This window comes from Palaemon carinicauda, chromosome 30 (genome assembly GCF_036898095.1).
Source record: "Palaemon carinicauda isolate YSFRI2023 chromosome 30, ASM3689809v2, whole genome shotgun sequence".
Lineage (NCBI taxonomy): Eukaryota > Metazoa > Arthropoda > Malacostraca > Decapoda > Palaemonidae > Palaemon > Palaemon carinicauda.
In genome coordinates, this window is record NC_090754.1 from 60,195,068 (window position 1) to 60,217,222 (window position 22,155).

At 48.4% G+C, this 22,155-nt stretch overlaps 1 protein-coding gene across 3 annotated transcripts in view; it reads right to left on the reverse strand.

Annotated features, from left to right (window-relative positions):
* Nup35 (Nucleoporin 35kDa) overlaps window positions 1-22,155 on the reverse strand; it is a 190,014-nt gene that overhangs the window by 41,067 nt on the left and 126,792 nt on the right. For all 3 annotated transcript variants that reach the window (XM_068353911.1, XM_068353910.1, XM_068353913.1), the window contains exon 4: window positions 13,158-13,285. In XM_068353911.1, the coding sequence (XP_068210012.1) occupies window positions 13,158-13,285 (128 nt within the window). The remainder of the gene's footprint in view (window positions 1-13,157; window positions 13,286-22,155) is intronic.

Here is a 22,155-nt window from a genome sequence, read left to right on the forward strand (position 1 = left end):
TTTTGAGCAAGCCCCAACTGGAGCAACAACATTGGGTTCAAGATCAGCAACAGAAACTGGAACCTCATGCCTGTCATTAAGCAGCTCTACCGCTTGACGCTCAGCCAACCGCTCGCGATCAAAGCGATCAGAACTAGCGTGTTCCTGATCATGGCCTCTGACAAAACCAGTGTCATCGTGAAGTGCGTGGTCCTCCTCCTCATCATCAAGTCTCACTACTTGACTACCAGCAGCACGAGAAGAAGTTGGTTGCTTGGTGTCACGTTCTGAAAAACGCTTGACGTCGCGTCCTGACTGGCGTTCAACGCCGCGTACCACTTAACGCTCGACATCCTGCCTGACTGCCTGCCGCTCGGTGAAGTGTCCTGGAGGACGCTCGCTATCGCGTTTAGTAGGACGGTTGACGTCCTGTTTAGTAAGACGTTCAACGTCCTGAACAGCAGGACGCTCGATGTCACGCTTATCTGGACGTTCGAGTTCAAGTCCTGACAGTCGGTCACCTTTGCGCTTACAAGGACGTTCGGCGCCTCGATCTAAAGAACACTCAACGTCACTCTTTGTTGATCACTTAAGATCACGTCCTAAAGGACATTCAACACAATGACTATGAGGATGCTTGGCGCCTCGTAAAGAAGGACGTTTGACATCACGAACCACTGCACACTTATCATCACGTTTGGGAGGTCGATTGGGAACACGTCCTGGTAGACGTTTCAAGGCGCGTTGAGAAGGCCACTCGCTGTCTTGAGCTTGATAATCAATGTCACATTTGGTTGTTTGACATTTGATGCCATGATGGTTGATTGATTGATTGATTGAAAGTTTTCTGGTATCCTGACATACGCCATGATGGGTTGCTTGACGTTTGCGAACAGGATCATGTCCAATTTCCTTAGAAACAGTGTCATGACATTTCAAGGGCGAGACGAAAAGAAGATCGTCACCCAAAGCCTCTTGACTGACAGTTTTATGCGGCCTGGCGTCCAGATGAGAAGCTTCCTGACATTCAGGATCCAGGACTGCTGCTCTCTTACTGTCTGGGGCTTGGTAATGCTGCATGAAAGAAGAGAGCCTTGTGGCATCTCTTGTAGCATGGACAAAATCGGAACCGCTACGACTAACGCCACATTGCTCTCCTCACCGCTCATAGAGCGTTCAAATCGTCCAGATGGTGATAACCAGTCCGACGGGTGCTGGGGAGCATGAACTGAGGTCATACCCGGTTCTGACAATTGATCAGCAAGCAAAAGATTCTTGGTAGAGACCGACGTCCTAGCAGGACGTTAAGCAGGAGAGCTCTCAACTGAAGATGGAAATCGCTCCGGGCTGCTCCAATGGCTACAGCCAGGAGCCGCTGTACTAGTAGGACGCTGGTTGGCCTTATCAAAGCTTCTTGAGAGGTCTAGAAGCTAGACGCCAGCCTCTTTTCGGAGCCGCGTCATCCGAAGACGACGAAAATAACAACCTCACCTTTCCTATGGTGAGGGTGAACGTCCTGGGAAATGTCAGCAGGTACGTTCGAGGGGACGTCTGCTCGTGTGTTAAAACCTCTGGTCTCCTTTTGCCGGTCGACATTCCTTCTTCCAGGGGTTGGGGAGCTTGGAAGAGGTCTAAGACTAGGAGAACGACAGACTCGAGCAGACGCACCCTCCACAGCACTAAAACACTTCACTACACTTCTGGCACTTTCACCCTTCAACTGCTTTACATCGGACATAAGCTGAGTCCTGTCAGCCGCTAGCGATTCAAACTTAGTGCCTAGCGCTTGAATCGCCACCAACATGTCTTTAAGCGTAGGCTCATTCCCAGATACAGCAGCAGGATCAGAATCTACCACTACAGGGGAAGGATTAGGTTCAGTGACACGGGAAGAGGAAAAGTCTTTTGAAGAACGAGAAGAACTTCGTCTCAATCTATCTCTTTGAAGTTTACGCCTATAGCGATCAAACTCAAGCCATTCATTCTCTGACAAAAGAACACACTCATCACACCGATCACCCAATTCCCATTCTTTACCTCTGCATTTAGCGCACAGCGAATGGGGATCAAGAGAGGCCTTTGCCATTCGGGTCTTACACCCACTAACACACATCCTGAAAGTTATAGGGGGGATGGCCATTTTGAAAATTTTATGAGAGAAATCAACAAGCAAGGGTCAAAAATTTTAAATCCAAACGTAATCCAAGAATATCCAAGAGAAAAATCAAACAAGCGTGAGTCAAAACCAAAGTGTTGTACATCACCAAATTAAATCAGCAAAAATCAGTAACTATCGAGCAGAATTCTAACGATGTCGTCGCTAACGACGGCACGGAAGATATGAGGAATCCTGGAATAGTTCCTAGGTACCTCGCTAGGGCGCAAGGGTGGTACACCTGGCTATTCGATCGGCGATTGGTGCAAGTTTTGAATTTTCTGCCGTGACGTCAGGGACGTAAGCCATGTATATAACTACTGGGTAAGTCTTACATTTAAAAATAAAGAGAAGGACATACTTTTTCAAGGCAGTATATATTCTCATTCATTCTGTCCAATCAAGATTTGTCATGAAAAAACAGTACAGTATCTATTTAAATGTAAATCTTATTATTGTCTATAGATCAGGCCCTAGTTTGTATTTGGATCTTTCCTTCATAACTTATCAAAAAATCAAAATCTATTACAAGATGCTATATACAAAATCACGTTTTTTTCTTTCAACTCAATGAGATCTTCTATTATTCTAATGTCAGACATATAACTTTTTTTTAATTATAAAATCTATTATTCCCACACTTACCACCAAAACATACCTACTCAAAAAACCTGGATAAAAGAACCAGGAATTAACCTTGAACCAATTTGTATATAGTGCTAGAACAACTATACAGTGGAACCTCTACATACGATTGTCCTGACATACGAATTTTCCAACATCCGAAGTAAAATTCAACCAAATTTCTGTCTTGACACCCAAAGTAATGCTCCAACATCCGATGTAGATCTTGTTTACGCCGGTAGATGGCAGCACGTAAGAGGGATGCCATTGAGCGTTGAGTGCTCTGTTCTCTGTTCTTGTGTATATCGTGTGGTTGTCCTCTGTTTGGTCTGTTATCAACAGTGCTTATTTTCTTCCTTTTCTCACATTTCTTTTTTTATTTTACCTATAATCATGGTACCTAAGAAGCTAAGTTTCAGTACAGGTAGTTGTGACAAAAGGAAGAAGGCAATTCTTTCATTAGAATTGAAGAAAGAAATTATAGAAAAACATGAGAGCAATGTGCATGTGAGTGATATGGCTAAACAATATGGCCGGAATAGGCCTATGATCTCGACGATCATCAAGCAGAAGGCAGCCATTAAAGCAGATAAACCATCGAAGGGGATCACCATTATTACAAGACATCGTAGCAGTACCCTGGAAGAGATAGAACGCCTTTTGTTGATAGGGATAAAGGACAAAGAGATTGTTGGCAATGATCATTTGTGAGAAGGGCCAGCGTGATGAACAGAAAGAAAGAAAGAAGTGAAGCAAAGAAAACCAAGATAGCATTAACAAGCTCTTTTAAAATAGTCTTCTCTCTTTTTCTGTTTCTCTCTAAACATAGCATTAACATGTTCTTTAAAGAAAATCTCTCTCTCTCTCTTGTTCTTCTTCGCTGTTATAATGTTAGAGACGTCTATTATTTTTTTTTCCGAGAGAGAGAGATTAAACAAAAATGTGTTTAGAGTACATATGATTTTTAACAGCGTCAACGAGTTGAAAAACAATTAAATGTAGCTAAGAAAGTAATAACAGCTAATCTGAATTCCTTTATTAACTAAAACAAATATTGATACAAACACACTCGTGTGCATATGCACAAACACACACACACAGGTGCAAGAACTGCTATGCAGTAAGAGACAGACAGTCGGGGAGGAGGTAGAGATGGTGACTGCGATAACGTAACGTAACTCGTCACTGAAAGTGATGAAAATTTAAAATAAAAAGAAAAAAATATGACAAATTCGGAGATAATTTGTATTTTTCCTAACCATACAAACCTTAGCTATTTACACGGGGTATTACTTTCGGCGTAGCTGAAATGACGAGCCATTAGATTTTTAACAAGGGTTAACTACCCTCTCGCTAGCTAGCGAGGGGGTAGGGGAGAGGTAGCTAGCTACCCCTCCCCCCTCACACACCGGTGAACTGATTCACTTCGCTTAGAGGTAGGACTTGCCTTGGGGGACAGGGCTGGCGGGCAAATATGTGTAAATAGCTAAGGTTTGTATGGTTAGGAAAAATACAAATTATCTCCGAATCTGTCATTTGTTCCGTAACCAAAATACAAACCACGCTATTTACATGGAATGACTTACCCCTTAGAAAGGGTGGAAAGTCCCAGCCTTACTGGCTTTGGCTTTGCCTGGGGGCTCAGAATCCGAGTGAGCAGCACTCGAGAAAAAGAGTCCCTGCACCTTGCAAGTTCCTTGCTCCGCAAGGAACCTGCGGCCTACATAAGCTCGTGTGTGGAGGGATGAAGTGTGACTTGTCCTAGGAAGTTGACCTGAAGTCCTTTAGATGGAATTCTAGGCTAGGATGTTCCCAATACCACCCCGTCAGGGTATGGGGGACGCGACAGTATTATCTTAATACTAGGAACACAAGGAAGCATGGTTTACCTGCAGAGGTTTGAGGTCAGCTATGCAGAGAACCCAGGATGCTGCTTTCCCCCAAGAGAGAGGAGGATGAAGAAAGAAGTAAGGGCCAGATATACTTCTTTCATTCATGCAGTCTAAAGCAAGGTAACAATGCCCTCAACCTTCTACTACCTGTCCATTAAGGAGCCTGAGGTTAGACCTGCTGTTGTGTAGCCACCACAGGGCCGATAGAAAACGTATCAAGCTCCTGTGGGTCACGTCCTGCAGGTAGTGGGCTGTGAAGGTCGTTTGACGCTTCCAGACTCCAGCTTGTAGCACCTGCGTCACAGAGTAGTTCCTCTTGAAGGCCAGGGACGTTGCGATGCCTCTGACATCGTGTGCTCTAAGGCGACGTGACGAAGGAGGGTCTGGATTCAGGGTGTGATGGATGACCCTTCGAATCCAGGCTGAAAAGGTATTCTTGGTGACCCTCCTCTCCGTCCTTCCTATACTCCCAAACAGGGCTTGCACGTGAGGATGAACTGCCGCTGTTCTTTAAGATAACACCTCCGACTCCTTCCTGGGCATAGTAGGAGATGGTCTGGGTCATCTGTTACAGAACGGAGACTTGAAATCCTGAAGGAGTCGAACCGAGGCTCCGGGCTCCAAGATTTTGAGTCTTAGTGACCAACTCAGGGACGAACCTGAACATTACCTCCCCCTCTCCTCTTGAATGGGCGACAACGTACGAGAGACCCTGAAGTTCGCTGGCACACTTGGTCGAGGCCAGAGCGAGCAGGAGCACCGTCTTCCAACTCAGGTGACGATCAGAAGCCTGGCGTAATGGTTCGCAAGGAGGTCTCTTGAGAGCCCTCAGAACCCGAACCATGTTCCATGGAGGAGGTCTCACTTCCGACTAGTGGCAGGTAAGTTCGTAGCTTCATATGAGCGAAGAAAGATCCAGCGAGGAGGAAATGTCTATTCCTTTCAGCCTACAGGCCAGGCTTAAGGCTGAGCGATAGGCTTTCACCGCCGAGAGCGAAAGGCGCATTTCCTCCCACAGGTATGTAATAATTCCGCTATTGCTGGAATAGTGGCATCAAGGGGAGAGATACCTCTCCCACCACACCAACCACAGAAGACTCTCTACTTCGCCTAGTAGACCCCTGCGGATGACTTTCGCAGGTGTCGAGACATCTGCTCCGCAACTTGTTGCAGAACGCCTCTTTCTGTGAGGGAATGCTGGATAGTCTCCAGGCGTGAAGCCGAAGCGATGCTACGGCTTTGTGGCAGATGTTGCAGTGTGGTTGCTTGAGTAGCTCGTGTCGTGGGGGAAGCTCTCTCGGGAGTTCCGTCAGGGGATGCAGAAGGTCCGGGAACCACACTGCATGATGCCGTAGCGGAGCTATCAGAGTCATCGACAGGTTGACCGATAGTCTGGCCTTGTTGAGCACGCTTCTCACCAGACAGAATGGTGGGAAGGCGTAGACGTCGATGTTGTCCCACCGTTGTAGGAAGGCATCTTGCCAGGCTGTCGTGAACAAGACCACAAAGTCAGGACTTTGTTGGCTACTAGAGGGTCCAAAGACCACTCGGCACTCACTATCTGCGAGGCTCTGCTCAGACTGTCGGAGAGCACATTCCTTTGCCCGGAATGAAGTGAGCCGATAGTGGTATTGAGTGGAAACGGTTCATCTCAGTATCTCTACTGCAAGATGGGAAAGCTGTTATGAAAAGGTACCTCTCTGCTTGTTGAAATAAGCCACTACCGTGGTGTTGTCGCTCACGGAGTGACCCGCCAGGGTTTGTTGAAACTGTTGAAGGACCAGATATACGGCCTTCATTCCTAGCAGATTGATGTGGAGGTACCTTTCTGATTCTGACCATAGTCCTGAGATCCTTTGGTTCAGAACGTGCCCGCCCCCCCTTCTTTTGAAGGCTCTGCTCAGACTGTCGGAGAGCACATTCCTTTGCCCGGAATGAAGTGAGCCGATAGTGGTATTGAGTGGAAACGGTTCATCTCAGTATCTCTACTGCAAAATGGGAAAGCTGTTATGAAAAGGTACCTCTCTGCTTGTTGAAATAAGCCACTACCGTGGTGTTGTCGCTCACGGAGTGACCCGACAGGGTTTGTTGGAACTGTTGAAGGACCAGATATACGGCCTTCATTCCTAGCAGATTGATGTGGAGGTACCTTTCTGATTCTGACCATAGTCCTGAGATCCTTTGGTTCAGAACGTGCCCGCCCCCCCTTCTTTTGACGTGTCCGAGAACAGTATCAAATGCGGGGGAAGGACGCAAAGATCCACTCCCTTTCAAAGGTTCCCGTAGGACAACCACCACTGCGGGTCCATTTGTTCCGCAGGTCCCATAGGGACCAGAGTGTCCGGGGAATCGTTGCCTTGGTTCCACCGGGACTTGAGCCGTCGTTGCAGGGATCTCATCCTGAGGCGGCCGTTTGGAACTAGATGGGTCAGGGAGGAAAGGTGACCTAGGAGACGTAACCAAGATTGGGCTGGAAGCTCTTCTCATCTGAGGAAAAGTTCTGTGACTCTCCTCAGCCTTGCTATCCTGTTGTCTGATGGGAAGGCTTTGTGGAGATTGGTGTCTAATATCATGCCTAAATATCCCAGTTGTTGGGATGGAAGTAGAGAAGACTTCTCGAGATTTACCATGATCCCTAGATCTTGGCAAAATACCAGAGGCTTGTCTCGGTGTCGAAGAAGGGTCGATTCCGAGACTGCCGGGGTTAGCCAGTCATCCAGATAGCGAAGGGGACGGATGCCGATCCTTTGTGGCCACGAAGATATCAGGGTGAACATTCTGGTGAACACCTGCAGTGCTGTGGAGAGATCGAAACACAGCACCTTGAACTGGTAAACCTTGTTGTCTAGGCTGAATTTCAAGTACTTCCTGAAAGACGGATGGATTGGGATCTGGAGGTACTCGTCCTTCAGATCCAGTGTGCAGCTGGAGACTTGTGGTCTCACTGCAAGTCTGAACGACTCTGCTGTTCCACGCTGAACGGAGTTGAACGGAGTTGGTTCGACAAACTTGTTTAGAGCTGATGACGGGTCTCCAGCCTTCAGATGCCTTCTTTACAAGAAAGAGTCGACTGAAGAAGCTGGGGGGAGCCGTCGATGACCTTATGGAGAGCATCTTTCTAGAGCATGGTCTCGAATTCTGCCCGAAGGGCTAGCCCCTTTATTTCGATCCCATGGCATAGGAGCTCAGCGACACTGGATTCGCTGTCAGGGGAGGTAGAGATGTTATGAACGGGACGCGATAGCTTTGGCTGATCACGGAGATCGTGCAGGAATCGGCCCCGAGTTGCTGCCACCTGAACGCGCAACTTTAAGCATCCCCCACTGGGGGGGAGGGGGGTTGACAATCCTAGCGTTTGTGGCCTCGGCCACTCCCTCTAGGATTATTGCCTCCCCAGGAGGACTTCCCGTCCTTCTTGTCCCTGACAGGAAGGGGCTGCTGTTTAGACACCTTTGTCTTAGCCGCCGGAGCCGGTTCAGATGTCCTAGGCTGACGAGGGTGTTGCTGTTGAGGCGCTGGAGGCTTGAAGGGTCTAGATGTAAGCGCCTTTTGGAGGAGCGAATCGTGATTCAATTTCCTCTACCTCTCAGCTGTCCATCCCATGTCCTTGGGCTCAAACAAGCTCTTTCCAAGGATGGAAGAGTGTCTGAGCTTGCCGACATCCACGGTTGGGACTTTCGAGAGGAACCTCTCGGTCACTGCATATCAATGCTTCAATATCGAGTTTGCCCACAAGTTCGAAACTTAGTGAGCCGGAAATCGATGGAGCTTGTGCCCGAGAGGAGGAAAGCTTCCATGGTCTTCCTGGTGCTCTCCTTGGACAAGTCCTCGGATAGCAACAGGATGCCCAGAGATCCAAGCCAGATGACCAGCCACGAAGTGGCCTGCATGGCACACTTTGCGGCCTTCACCTGGCTCAAGATCTCCGAAGCTGAGAATGTCCCCTGCCGGGCGGAGAGTTCCTCGAGAGAAATTTCCCTGGTAAGTCCTTCCACGGAATAGTGGAGAGGCAGAGCTAAACCAGGCTTCCCCATTATCTCGAAGTACCTCCTCTGCTGACGGCTGACAGACGCAGTGTCAGCGACCCCGCTGGAGGGAAGGGGATCGGGTGATCCTGAGGAGTAGAGATGATGGGGCCTGCCTAAAAGAAGGAGAAGAATGTTGCCCAGACCTCTCTGAAGCTTTTTCCTACTCCTGCACGTGTGCTGCTCTGCGTTTACAGTGAAGATCGTGACGACGATGATCTGGAAGTACGCGCTCCAGAAGACTCGCCAGGTTGCCCATGTTGCGAAACCCGACGGGAGTCGTGGACAAAATCGCGCTGGGGCTCACGCGATGGTAAAATCGTTGGTTCCCGAGCGGGCGAACGTGGGCGTGCGGTTGTAAGGGCGAGCGCTGGAGGCCGGGAGACCGATGGCGCGTAAGCGAGTGATGGCGCGTTGACGGGCGATGGCGCGTTGACGAGCGATGGCGCGTTTTGGCGAGCGATGGCTCGTTGGCGGGCGGTAGCGCGTTGGCGAGCGATGGCGCGTAGCGACCGATCCCGTACAGGAGAGTTAACGCGTGGGCGAGTAGGAGATCTACGGCGATTTGAAGCGTGGGAACGTTGGCGCGTTGAAAAACGCTTGCGCGCAGGTGAAGAATCGCGCGGGCGCTTAGGAGATCGCTGGCGTGCAAGGAGAGCCCTGGGGTGCCTGTGAGCGCGTGAGCGCTGGGACTGGAACTGCGCGCGGGCGCGCTTCGCGCGAAACTCCAGAAGGGCGCTGCGAGTCCAGAAGAACCTGTGAGCGCCTGTGCGCTAGCGTAGGAACCTCTTGAACTGCGCGCGACGAGGCAGGAACCGGGGATATCGTTGGCGCGTAGTTGCGCGGCCAGAAGATATCAGCGAGGGTGTAGAACCAGAGAGATCGTTGGCGAGGAGGCGAAGGAATAATCTCCTTGCCTGGGCCCAGATCCGGAGATCGTGGGTGAACGTTGGCGCGCATTGCGCACATCAGGAAAGGCCCCGCAGATGTGCGCTGGCGAGCAGGCGAACGTGGGAGTTCAGCGAAGAAATAATCTCCCTGCCTGCGCCCAGATCCGGAGATCGTGGGCGCGAGGGCGAACGATGGTGCGCATTGCGCACATCAGAAATGGGCGAGCAGATGTGGGCTGGCGAGCAGGCGATCGTGGGCGTTCAGGAGACCGTTGGTGCACATGGCGCATAGTCGCACAGAAGGTCTCAGAAGCGTTGTCGATCAGGAGATCTACGGCGAGACTCAGCTACAGGAGATCGCTGGAGTGTTGATTCCGCAGAAGTCTGGTCCACAGCAGGAGAGCATTTGTGAACTACAGTACTGCATGTGAGCACGCAGGAGAACGAGGTTGCACAGGTAAAAACCTGGCAATAAAGGGACTTACTCACATTGTGAGATAAGCCCTTTGCCCCGAAGGGACCGGTGCCCGTTGGAAAACGGGGAGGAGTGGCGCCCACTGCGCATCTGCGTCCAGGAACAGAGATGGAAGACAAGAAGGTCTGGCAGGTGTCGGAGATCGCGAACAATCTGCCGAAAGGTCTAGCGAAGCAGCTGCAACGGTCTGTTCTCGTCGAGGAGGATCCTCTGCGGCTGAAGATGAAGACGACCACGGACAGGAGCACCATCATCAGTCCTCCGAAGAGGAGTCTCTGTTAGTGAACTCCCCCGAGGGGGAGAGACACTCGCAGGAGAGACCGTTGGACTCAGCTGCCACCTCGAAGGATGTTTGGAGGGGGAAACTGAGCCTTCAGCAACATCAACAACAACAGCAGGAGGAGTCCTCCGAAGAGGAGTCTCTATGAGTGTCCTCTCTCTCGCGAACGAGAAAGGTGAACACTTTGGGCAAAGACAAGAAGAACTGAAGAAGGCACCCCTTAGGGCCGTTGGATCAGCAAGCTGACCTATAAAGAGCAACCCTCCGAAGAAGAGCTCCTGCAGCTGCTCAGTTCCTTGAGCGTAGCTGCAGGTGCGACCACTCAGCACCAAGAGCATAGTCGCACGAATTCCATGGTCCGGCCTTGCAACCGCTCAGCCCCTTGAGCATGGTTACAAAAGCGGTCGCTCAGCACCAAGAGCATAACCGCCCGAGGACCAGGAAAAAACTAACCAGGAATCATTAAGGTAAGAGAAGTTCCCCCCCTGAAGGAGAAAACACTCATACCTGGGAAGGGAACCTCCCTCGGAAGGGAAGTTACCCACCCAAGGAGGCGAACCTCCTGAGCGTTCTAAATGAACTAAGGAGCTGACAGTTGTCACGGGAGAACTTCTAGGAGAAGGGAACATGCCCATGACGAAGTCCTAGAGAGGAGGCGGCAACAGCAGACTCCCCAGGCCTAAACAGGACAGCTCTGCTTTGTTGGCACATTAAGCAAACAAAAAACTAGATAGTTAACTGTGAAAATAAAATAAATAATTAGTTAACATTCATTCCCCCGGGAGAACTCCGAAGAGGAACCCCGAGGGAAAAGAACATAAGAATTACACACAAGGTATGTGCCCTCCTCCCCCACTGACACTCACGGGAAGGGGGGGAAGGTGGAGAACTGTAATAAAAAAACAGAATTATAACAATTATAATTATGTAATTCATCTAAGAATGTTCACTAATAGAAGAACGAATGAACCCCGAAGGGAAGCGTTCTACACAGAGGCTGAAAAGTTAACAAATATAATTAGATTTCATTAAAATAATTGAGACCAAATAAGCGGAGAAGCAACTCAACCCGCAACGGGAAGGAAGCTACCGTAATACGTAGTAGTAATAAAAGGGTGAACGACCTCGAGAAAGAGAGAGAGAGACCGTAGTCAAACTAAACTCCCATGTTCCCTACGCTGATAGTCCAAGTTCCCCGTAGGGAAGGAGGAACAGCGGAGAAAACAGATTAATAAATAAAGTCCAGCGATGACGATTCCCCACGGCGCCCGAGAATTGGAAGCCGAAGGGAGGACCGAAGGACCAAGGGAGAGATCGCGACCCATGAAATGTCACCGTGGAGGCCTGGAACCACACGGAGATGTTGTCGTACACTACACACACACAGCACAAACACTGAAAAGTAAACTTACTGTATTTCTATATTCAAATATATACATAAACATAAGAATGTTTATGTATATATTAAGTATAGGAAAAGTAAGTAATTAAGTAAAGACAAAACATTAATGGCTGCCATGTGAGGACGGGAACAGACGCGTCTGCCCATCGTCCGAGCCAAAAGCGAAGTGAATCAGTTCACCGGTGTGTGAGGGGGGAGGGGTAGCTAGCTACCTCTCCCCTACCCCCTCGCTAGCTAACGAGAGGGTAGTTAACCCTCGTTAAAAATCTAATGGCTCGTCATTTCAGCTACGCCAAAAGTAATACCCCATGTATATAGCGTGGTTTGTGGTTACGGAACAATTAAAAAATATGAAATATAAAAATAAAAAAAAAATAAATAAGCTAAGTTACATTAAAGTTTCCGTAGTGTAAGTTACGGTACGTTATCACAGTCACCATCTCTGCCTCCTCGCCGATCGTATCTCCTCCTGCGTGTGTGTGTTTGCGCATACGCACACGGGTGTGTTTGTATCAATATTTGTTTTAGTTAATAAAGGAATTCAGATTCGCTGATATTGTTTTTTTAGTTACATTTAATTGTCTTTCAACTCGTTGACACTTAAAAATCATATGTACACAACACATTTTTGTTTAATCTCTCTCTCTCTCTCTCTCTCTCTCTCTCTCTCTCTCTCTCTCTCTCTCTCTCTCTCTCTCTCTCTCTCAGAAAAAATTAATAGACGTCTCTAACACTAACAGTGAAGAAGAGAGAGAGAGAGAGAGTATTTATTTAAAGAACATGTTAACACCATGTCTACCTTCTCGCCGATCGTCCGTCTCCTCCTGGCGTAGCAAATCCTACACCTGCGTTGGCCTGTCTCTATGGTAAAGTCACAATAAAACACATTTTTTATTTATTATTTCTTTGTAATTATCTTTTTTACATGCGTCTTTCATATTATGCAGTTATGTTATTATGTGTAATTATATGTAGTAATTTATTAAGGAGTTAATATAGGTTTTTGAGGTGTGGAACGAATTATACAAATTACAGTGTATTCTTATGGGAATATTTGCTCCAACATACGATTGTTTTAACATACGAAGCAGTTTCTGGAACGAATTAAGATCGTATGTAGAGGTACCACTGTATATTCTTTCATTTGCACTATACTTTCCCCAGGTACTAAGCAGCTAAAAGATTCAGTTCACAACTGAGTATCTTCCACTACTCTATCCAAGGATAATTTTTCATAAAGTTGAGGGTTGTCGGCAAGTTCCCTAGTATTATACGCTTCGAGATTAGCTACTGTGGTCTCTCCAGGTACCATGGCTTAGTATCTTGGGGGCTGGTCTAGGAGGATAAACAGTTATGAGATAAATCTAAATCTATCTATTTCAAGTGTGAGAAGCTGAAGCTCCTAAATCAAGAACTTATGATTTCAATGACATACCTTGTGTAGTATTATCAATGAAAGGACTACCAATGTGTGACGGGATAGGAGACTGTGGTAAAGCTGGTGGTGCCCGTATTCCCATCAGGCTTTGTGTAGGAGGTCCACCCGGCTTATCTTGTCCTAGCCTAAAAAAGAAAGAGAGAACACAATTATCAACATAAAAATTAATATAAAAAATATATATACTGTATACTTATACAGTATACAGAAGGCCCTCAACTTGAAAACATTCAGATACAAACAAAAATCCAACTAAAACTAACAAAGATAAGATAAAGAAATTCCTGTGATAAAACAATAGCATATCTTTTAATAAAGTAAGCAAAACTAACCTGATATATATTTCATATGAAACGGGACTATTTGTTGACTTGTATAGCTGGAAATCATGGGCATGGGATTCATGTTAGGCCTACCCTAAGAAAAAATTTAACAAAATTCGACTTACAAAAAGCATTTCGGAACCGATTAAGTTTGTAAGTTGAGGACCTTCTGTGGTACAAAACATACTGTATAAAAAGAAATAACTGATAAGTTTGGATTTAATGTAAAGCACAAATAACATTTTTGGGCTCAAGCCATGGCGTCCTGATAGAAGGTTCCTTTTTGGTAGCTTCCTTGGGTAAATAACTACTAAGATATTCCCAGAGAATTTAACCACAGGTTATCACAGAATTCTAACTTCTGGAGCGAGTATCCTAAAGGTTTCCCTTTTAAGACATCGTATATCAACAGGGGACGCATGTATTAACGCGCCACATAGCTATCTACACCCCGAACAGAGTTAATGCTTCGGTGTGTAAGGGCTGAGAATAGCTGGGAGCCGTTCCATAGCTAATCTCATCCGTGGCTACTTTTGGTACTCGAGACGTAAACAAACGGGCGCCATTGCTTAAATGACGTCACGACCGTCTTCATCCTTTGTTCAGTAGCTCGCCCTACTTAGACGGATTTTCCCTGTGCCTTACTTATCGCTTTGCATCTACGTTATGTCGCTACCTTCGGCCTCGCCTTCTTCTGGAAAGTTGAGTACAAGGTTCCAGTATTGTTTAGTTAAGCTCTGACCGTAAAGTAAATATTACTTTCCGAAATATTTGTTGTTTTGTGGCAGAGCTGTGCCTCTACCGGACCCGCCATTTTATGGCGTCGTTGTTGTTATGCATGCCTTATTTAGTTAGCCACAACAACGCTTCCGGCCTCATTTACTAATCGATAACATTAGTTTATTTAGTCTTCATAGCTAGGAACTTTTATATCGTGTTTTGACGCTTTTATCGGTCATCGATTGACCTCATACCAGTCGGCTACTATAGCCCCCAGGCCAGAGCGCCTATATATCAGTGTTCATGCATGATTTTATTAGTGATCCTAGGCTAAGTTATGAAGATAGTGGCATTATTTTACAATACTTTCGACTGTGATGCAAGTGTTTTTCGCCTTCAGGAACCATAACCTAACCTAACCTACTTGTAGGACCCCTATATGCTTCCTTCATCCCCCTGCCCTTGGCATTCCCTCTGTTTAGCCTTGATTCCCTTACTAAGTAAAGGGATCAAGCGCCTAACGGAGTATATTATCGCCTCTCAGTCCTCCCTAAGGGAATGAACCCCCCTTAGGGTTGCGTCCGAGAGTGAGGAACGGCTAGCCCTTCCTCTATGGCTAGGACTAGTCTATGACTGTCCTGCGATAGCGATATGTCTTCTATCTTTCCTAGTTCAGGGCTCTTAGCCCTGCTCTAGGTTAGGTTTTGGAAAGGTTATTCTGTCCCCTGCTGAAACTGTACCCATGCACCGTTTCAGCCAGGCTGCCTTATCTTAGGTTAGGGAGTGTCCTCCCTTTCCCTAGTGGCCGCTCTGGTACAGAACCCCTTCCATGGAAGACTCTTCTCTTCTCCCCTCCCCACCTATCTCTTGTATAGCCTAGCCTACACTTAGGTTAGTCTATACCCATCTGTCCCCTGTCCTACAACTCCTCCTTAGGGTGGAGTGATAGGGCTACCTTGAGCTTCTATGTGCAGTCCGCTCTGGTACATATACCCTTCATAGTGTCCTATGGGGTTAGCCACTGGATGTGTTCTGTATGTAGAGGTCTCCCCCTCTTTGGGTGTCCCCTAGCCCTCCCTTGGGCTACCCTAGCTCCCGGTCCTCTGAGACCCCTGCTTCTGGGTGATAGAGCCAGCCTCTATCATGGGTACACCCTCTCAGGGGGGGATGTCTGGGAGTCCATGACTGGACTTCTTACATCCCTCCCCCTGTCTCTCTCACTATCCGGGTGCCGGTCCCTTGCCGCCTCCACTGTCGGCGATACCCGCCTCCTACCTTGGTGACTCTCCCCTTACCCTCATGGCCGCCAGCCCCCCGCGTGCCGGGGGACTGCCGACCGCCGCCGGCTTCCTGCCGATGGCTCTCCTCCTTCCTCATAGCTTCGCCGTCCGCCTGCCGGTCGGCCACCGGAGTGCCGGCATCCACTATAACCATCCTTGTCCCAGTCACCAATCCGGCATCCTCCGACTGCCGGAGCCGCCACTCCTCTGCCGGCGTGCCGCCGTTGTGGCGGCGGCCGCCACCCTGGTATTACTCTTGACTTATATATTGTCTGTTCTAATTCCAGAAACTCTGCTGGAGCGGCCTCCGCCGTGCCGGAGGTTTGCCGGAACCCCCCGGAGGCGTCAAGACTACTTGCACCCCCTTCTACTAGCTATCATATGAATACTGATAGCCCTACACTGCAAACAGATGGCCTGTTTACGCTATTAGATCAGTGCCTTGGTACTGTTCTATTAGTAATCATGCTGTCTCTTTGCATTCTTCAAAATTCCAGCATGCTGCGTGTATCTTAGCGCGGCTGGTTGCCGGAAGCAGTTACCCTAAGGGACCTGTTAGCCCCCTAATTTGGGACTGAATGGCCTCGGTCCCAAACTTATCCTTGGCATTTTCCATGGAATTCCATTGCCCTATGGACTTCTAAGGAATACTATCCTGTGCCTTCGGCCATCTCGGATTATCCAAGGATAAAGCTTGCGGTAGCCAGCCGGGCATGATGCATGGAGTATGTTTTCTTTACTACTTCAATCACTATGCATCACACCCTTCATTAAGTTAAAATTATTGATTAATATTAACTTAGCTTAAGAGCCATTCTTATGACTCCCCCCATACTCATTTTCTCTTTCTTCCACAGGAGGAGCAGATGAAGTGTGACTTCGACTTCTGCGCTGTGAAACGCCCACACTTCTACGGGCATACGGCTTGCAGGACTCACGCCCCTTGTGCTAACAAGAAAGGGGATTTGAAATTCTGGGACCCGCTGAACTGTACGGTCTGCCAGGCTCACATAGCTGATGGCTTCCATAACTCTCCCTCAGCGGAGATCAGGGACATTGCTCGAGAGAAGCTACGCAAATGGGTGCGTGGCTTCCAGAAGAATGCCACCGGACCGTACCTGGCCACTGAAGAATTGAGGTCACTTCTGTTCCCAAAGGCCTCCCCTGATTCTGTGGTGCCCAAGGATTTGATCCCCACTGTCCAAATTACGGTGGAACCTGATGTAGTCATGGCCCAGTCCATGCACGATTGCCGCCTAGATTCCGATGATGACGAACACATGTCGGATGTCTCGGAGGGTACGGAGAAGACCCTCATGGCTCAAGGAGCTGAAGATGATGAAGACCAGGTGGAATACGCCGAGTCGGAGCAAGAGGTCGCTCCTCCTTCCATCTCCGCCCCTACTCCTACACCGACGGAAGTGTCTCTCCCGTCTACCTCCACGACCCCGGAACCCTCATCATCCACTCAGGAAATGCTCCGGTTGATTAAAGCCGTCATGGACGACAAGTTAAAGGAGAATCAGGAGTTCATCAGGTCCATGATAGGATCCAAAGAACCGAAGAAAATCTCGGTTAAGGATCTCCCCGCTTGCTCTCATGCCAACCCATGAGGTATGCTGAGCATATGGTGATAGCGACCGGCAGAATCTTTGTCAGCGACAAGATCGGCTCGGTCCCCCTGGAAGATGTGGAATTCTTCCCAAATTTTGAGGCCTACCCGGACTGTTACGTCCGACTTCGCTCTGAACCTGCCTCTAAAGAAGAGACCGAACCGAAAGAAGAGATAGTGTTCGATCTCGCGAAGGCCCAGGCTATGCTAGCCAACACGTTCAAGAGTAGGGGTTTTACCTGCTCTAAGCTTCCGGCCCTGAGCAAGAAGCACCCTACCTACGTCGCACCTGAAGATGCAGTACTTCCATTCATGGAAAAGGCCTTCGCTGCGTGCCTTAAAGCTGTGGAAGAGGGGAAAGCCTGCCCTGCACTGGAGGAGTGCAGACCCTTCTCCATAGTTACTCCCCCTGACGCTCGACACTGGAAGGACATCCAGCATACTTTCGTCGTGGGAAAGCTAGATCCTGACGTCGCCGGACGTCAGTTTAATGAAGACCTCCCGAAGCTCAACGATCACCTCCTTCGTCGGGAACAAGATACGAAGGAGAGGCTCGCAGCATCCATGTCCCACCAAGTCCAACTTGAAATTATGGCCTGTGACACCAGAGTACCAGACCACTACATGGTACTTGCCAAATCCCATATGGCAACCCTGATGAAGGACTTGTACCACTTCATGAAGGCTCGGAGAGCCTGTCGTGAATTCGTGTTCGCAGGTGCCACTGAGAAACACGAACCCCGGAGGCTGATTTCCTCCAACATCTGGGGCAAACACCTCTTTCCTTCTGACCTTGTGAAGGAGATCACTGACAAAGCCGCCACGGAGAATAGGAACCTTCTCCACAAATGGGGCATGTCAAAGAAGAGAAAACCCTCTCAGGACGACGGACCTCAACCTAAGAGGAAAGCCTCAAAACAGAAACCCCAGCAACGTCAACCAAGACGTCAGTTTCCGGGACCCGCTACCTCCCAAGTGGCAGCTCAGCCACAACAGACCTTTCAACTGGTCACCCAACCGGTGTTGTCACAGTCACCGGTATTCACCCCTGCTTTCGAGCAACAGACGACTACCTTTCGTCCCAAAGGTAGAGGCTCAAACAGAGGTGCAGGCAGAGATGCGTCTCGCCGTCCCTCCAGAGGCAGAGGAGGAAAGGGAGCTAGCGGCCGAGGCAGCAAGCCCTCGGGACACCAGAAGCAATGAAGTGCTTCCGGTGGGAGGAAGACTCCGCCAATTCCAGGATCGTTGGACCTTCGATCCCTGGGCACACAGCATCGTCAAGAAGGGTCTAGGCTGGAGTTGGACTCAACCACCCCCAACATTCCAGCAGTTCTTCCAACAATCAACCCCCCTTCTGGAAGAATATGTCCTGGACCTCTTGAACAAGAAGGTGATAAGGAAGGTAAATGTGGCCCCTCGGATCTTCACAAAGCTGGCGGACGCCATAGTACAACAGCTCCGCCTCCGAAACGTCCAGGTGATGGCCTACCTCGACGACTGGCTAGTTTGGGCTCCATCGCCCGAGGATTGTGTAAAATCCTGCAACAAAGTCACCCAGTACCTAGAACACCTGGGATTCAAGATAAACGAGAAGAAATCTCGCCTCTCTCCAGCTCAGAAGTTCCAGTGGTTAGGAATCCAATGGAACCTTCAGTCACACCGCCTTTCCATCCCCCAGAAGAAAAGGAAGGAAATAGCAGGGTCTGTCAAGCGACTACTGAAATCCAAACGGATTTCAAGACGCCAGCAGGAACGAGTTCTAGGCTCTCTACAGTTCGCCTCAGTAACAAACCCAGTGCTTCGTGCACAGCTAAAGGATGCCGCGGGAGTCTGGAGACGTTCTGCATCCATCGCTCGAAGAGACCTCAAGAGACGGCTCCCAAACAGACTTCGACTTCTCCTCAAGCCGTGGTCGGAAGCAAAGGCCCTGAAAAGGTCCATTCCTCTTCAACACCCACCTCCATCACTCAACATCCACACGGACGCTTCGCTGGAGGGTTGGGGAGGTCACTCCCACCAAAAACAGGCTCAAGGCACCTGGTCTCCCCTGTTCAAGACGTTCCACATCAACATCTTGGAGGCCATGGCGGTCCTTCTAACTCTGAAGAAACTATCCCCGCCTCCCTCGATCCACATCCGTCTAACCCTAGACAACTCGGTGGTAGTTCGATGTCTCAATCGCCAAGGCTCAAGATCGCCCCAGATAAATCAGGTGCTTCTCCCAATATTCCGTCTGGCAGAGAAGAAGAAGTGGCACCTGTCTGCAGTTCACCTACAAGGATTCCGCAACGTGACAGTGGATGCTCTATCTCGAACAAACCCGATAGAGTCGGAATGGTCTCTAGACGCAAGATCATTCTCCTTCATCTCTCACCAAGTCCCAGAACTTCAGATAGATCTCTTCGCAACGAGCGACAACAATCAACTTCCTCGGTATGTGGCCCCGTACTAGGACCCCAAGGCAGAAGCAGTGGATGCCATGTCACTGGACTGGAACAGATGGTCCAAGATCTACCTGTTCCCTCCCACCAACCTTCTGCTGAAAGTCCTCTCCAAACTGAGAACCTTCAAAGGGACAGCGGCCCTAGTGGCTCCCAAGTGGCCCCGGAGCAACTGGTACCCCCTGGTCCTGGAGCTGCAGCCCAAGCTGATCCCTCTCCCGGGCCCAGTTCTCTCCCAACAAGTACAGAAGTCGACTGTCTTCGCTTCATCATCGAAAATCAAGGACCTTCATCTCATGATTTTCTCTCCTTAGCCGCAAAGAAGAGGTTTGGGATCTCGAAGAAAAGTCTAGACTTCCTCGAGGAATACAAGACCGAATCCACAAGACGGCAATACGAATCATCCTGGAGAAAATGGGTCTCTTTCGTCAAGACAAAAAATCCTAAAGAAATCACAATTGATTTCTGCATGTCCTTCTTCATTCACCTTCATGGACAAGGATTAGCAGCCAATACGATTTCAACCTGCAAATCGGCCTTGACCAGACCAATTCTGTATGCCTTCCAAATTGATCTGTCCAGCGACATCTTCAATAAACTACCGAAAGCATGTGCTCGTCTACGCCCAGCACCCCCACCGAAACCGATCTCCTGGTCATTAGACAAGGGGCTCCATTTCGCCTCCAACTTGGATAATGATTCATGCCCTCTCAAGGATCTGACTCAGAAAGTTATATTTCTCTTTGCTCTTGCTTCGGGAGCCCGAGTCAGCGAAATAGTGGCATTATCAAGAGAAGAGGGTCACATCCTGTTTACTGATACAGGAGACATTACCCTCTCCCCTGATCCGACGTTTCTCGCCAAAAATGAATTACCCACCAAAAGATGGGGCCCCTGGAGAATATGCCCCCTGAAGGAAGATGTCTCTTTATGCCCAGTAGAGAGCCTCAAGGTCTATCTTCGCAGAACTTCGAACTTTGGTGGAGGCCAACTCTTCAAAGGAGAAACATCGGGCAGCGACCTGTCACTGAAAAAATTAAGAGCGAAAATCACCTACTTCATTCGCAGAGCGGATCCTGACAGTACACCCGCCGGTCATGATCCTAGGAAAGTTGCATCATCTCTGAATTTCTTTCAGAGTATGGACTTTGAAAGCCTTAAAAGCTTCACAGGCTGGAAGTCCTCGCGCGTTTTCTTTAAACATTATGCGAAACAAGTGCACGAAGTCAAACATTTTGTGGTAGCCGCAGGTAGTGTTATGAAACCTGCACCTAACTCTGCATAGAACAGTGAGTTACTTGGGACTCTAACTCTTCGGGTGCCTATGTTGACCCTCGAGCGATACATAGTGATGTCGAAAACACTTAGTGCTTTTATAACTGTTCTTATCCCAGGTGAAATGTCATAGTTGTCACACAAGTGCCGCATGCCCTGAGCATGATGTGTTTTAATCAAAGACTAACGTTCCTCGAGAACGAGTGCCTACTAATAAATTTGAAATTCCTTTTCAGATTCAAGAGCAAGTCTTTATTACTATGTACATTATAATTACTGTAAATGAACTTTACTTATTGCTGCAATTCATTTAATTTCTGCATTTGTGAAATAAAATTTCTATTTTATTACCTGTGTGTCTCAATCAGCTCCTACTTACTATGAAATACATGCCTGTCATAGTTTTATTATCCCCTTTTCCTTATGGTTCATGGAGAAATTAAGATACTAACTCTTAATTTATATTCACTCTGACTATGTAATGTTCCAATACGAATACTTACTCTTCATACCCTGGAGATGAAACCAACCTTCTCAGCACACCGTGTCCAACCACCACTGGTCTGCTTTTCAGAATGTTCCTATACGAATGCCAAACATTCAGCTTCGTCTCCAAGTTCTTCTATCAGGGTGAATAGCCCTTCAATACCACTTTGACGTCGGCATGGCCCGTGGGAACTTCACTGCCAAGGGGGGCAGGAAGATTCTTCCCTACGGTTCTTTACTAAGATTACTATGCTATTTTGTCAAAGCCCTTGGCACTTACTAATAGGGGAAAATCTACCACGATACATTGATTCTCTGGTATTCTTCCATCAGGACGCCATGGCGTCCTGATGGACCCTCCCTGCTACTTCGTCCAGTTTTTAGGTCCCACCCTGCTCTGCTGTATCATGGTGATCGGCAAGCAACTGGCTTCAGGATGAAGACGGTCGTGACGTCATTTAAGCAATGGCGCCCGTTTGTTTACGTCTCGAGTACCAAAAGTAGCCACGGATGAGATTAGCTATGGAACGGCTCCCAGCTATTCTCAGCCCTTACACACCGAAGCATTAACTCTGTTCGGGGTGTAGATAGCTATGTGGCGCGTTAATACATGCGTCCCCTGTTGATATACGATGTCTTAAAAGGGAAACCTTTAGGATACTCGCTCCAGAAATTAGAATTCTGTGATAACCTGTGGTTAAATTCTCTGGGAATATCTTAGTAGTTATTTACCCAAGGAAGCTACCAAAAAGGAACCTTCCATCAGGACGCCATGGCTATCTCACCCAAAAATAGATTTTTCGCTTCGCTCAAAATCCGTTTTTTGGGCTTAGGCCATGTCGTGCTGATGGAAGTTCC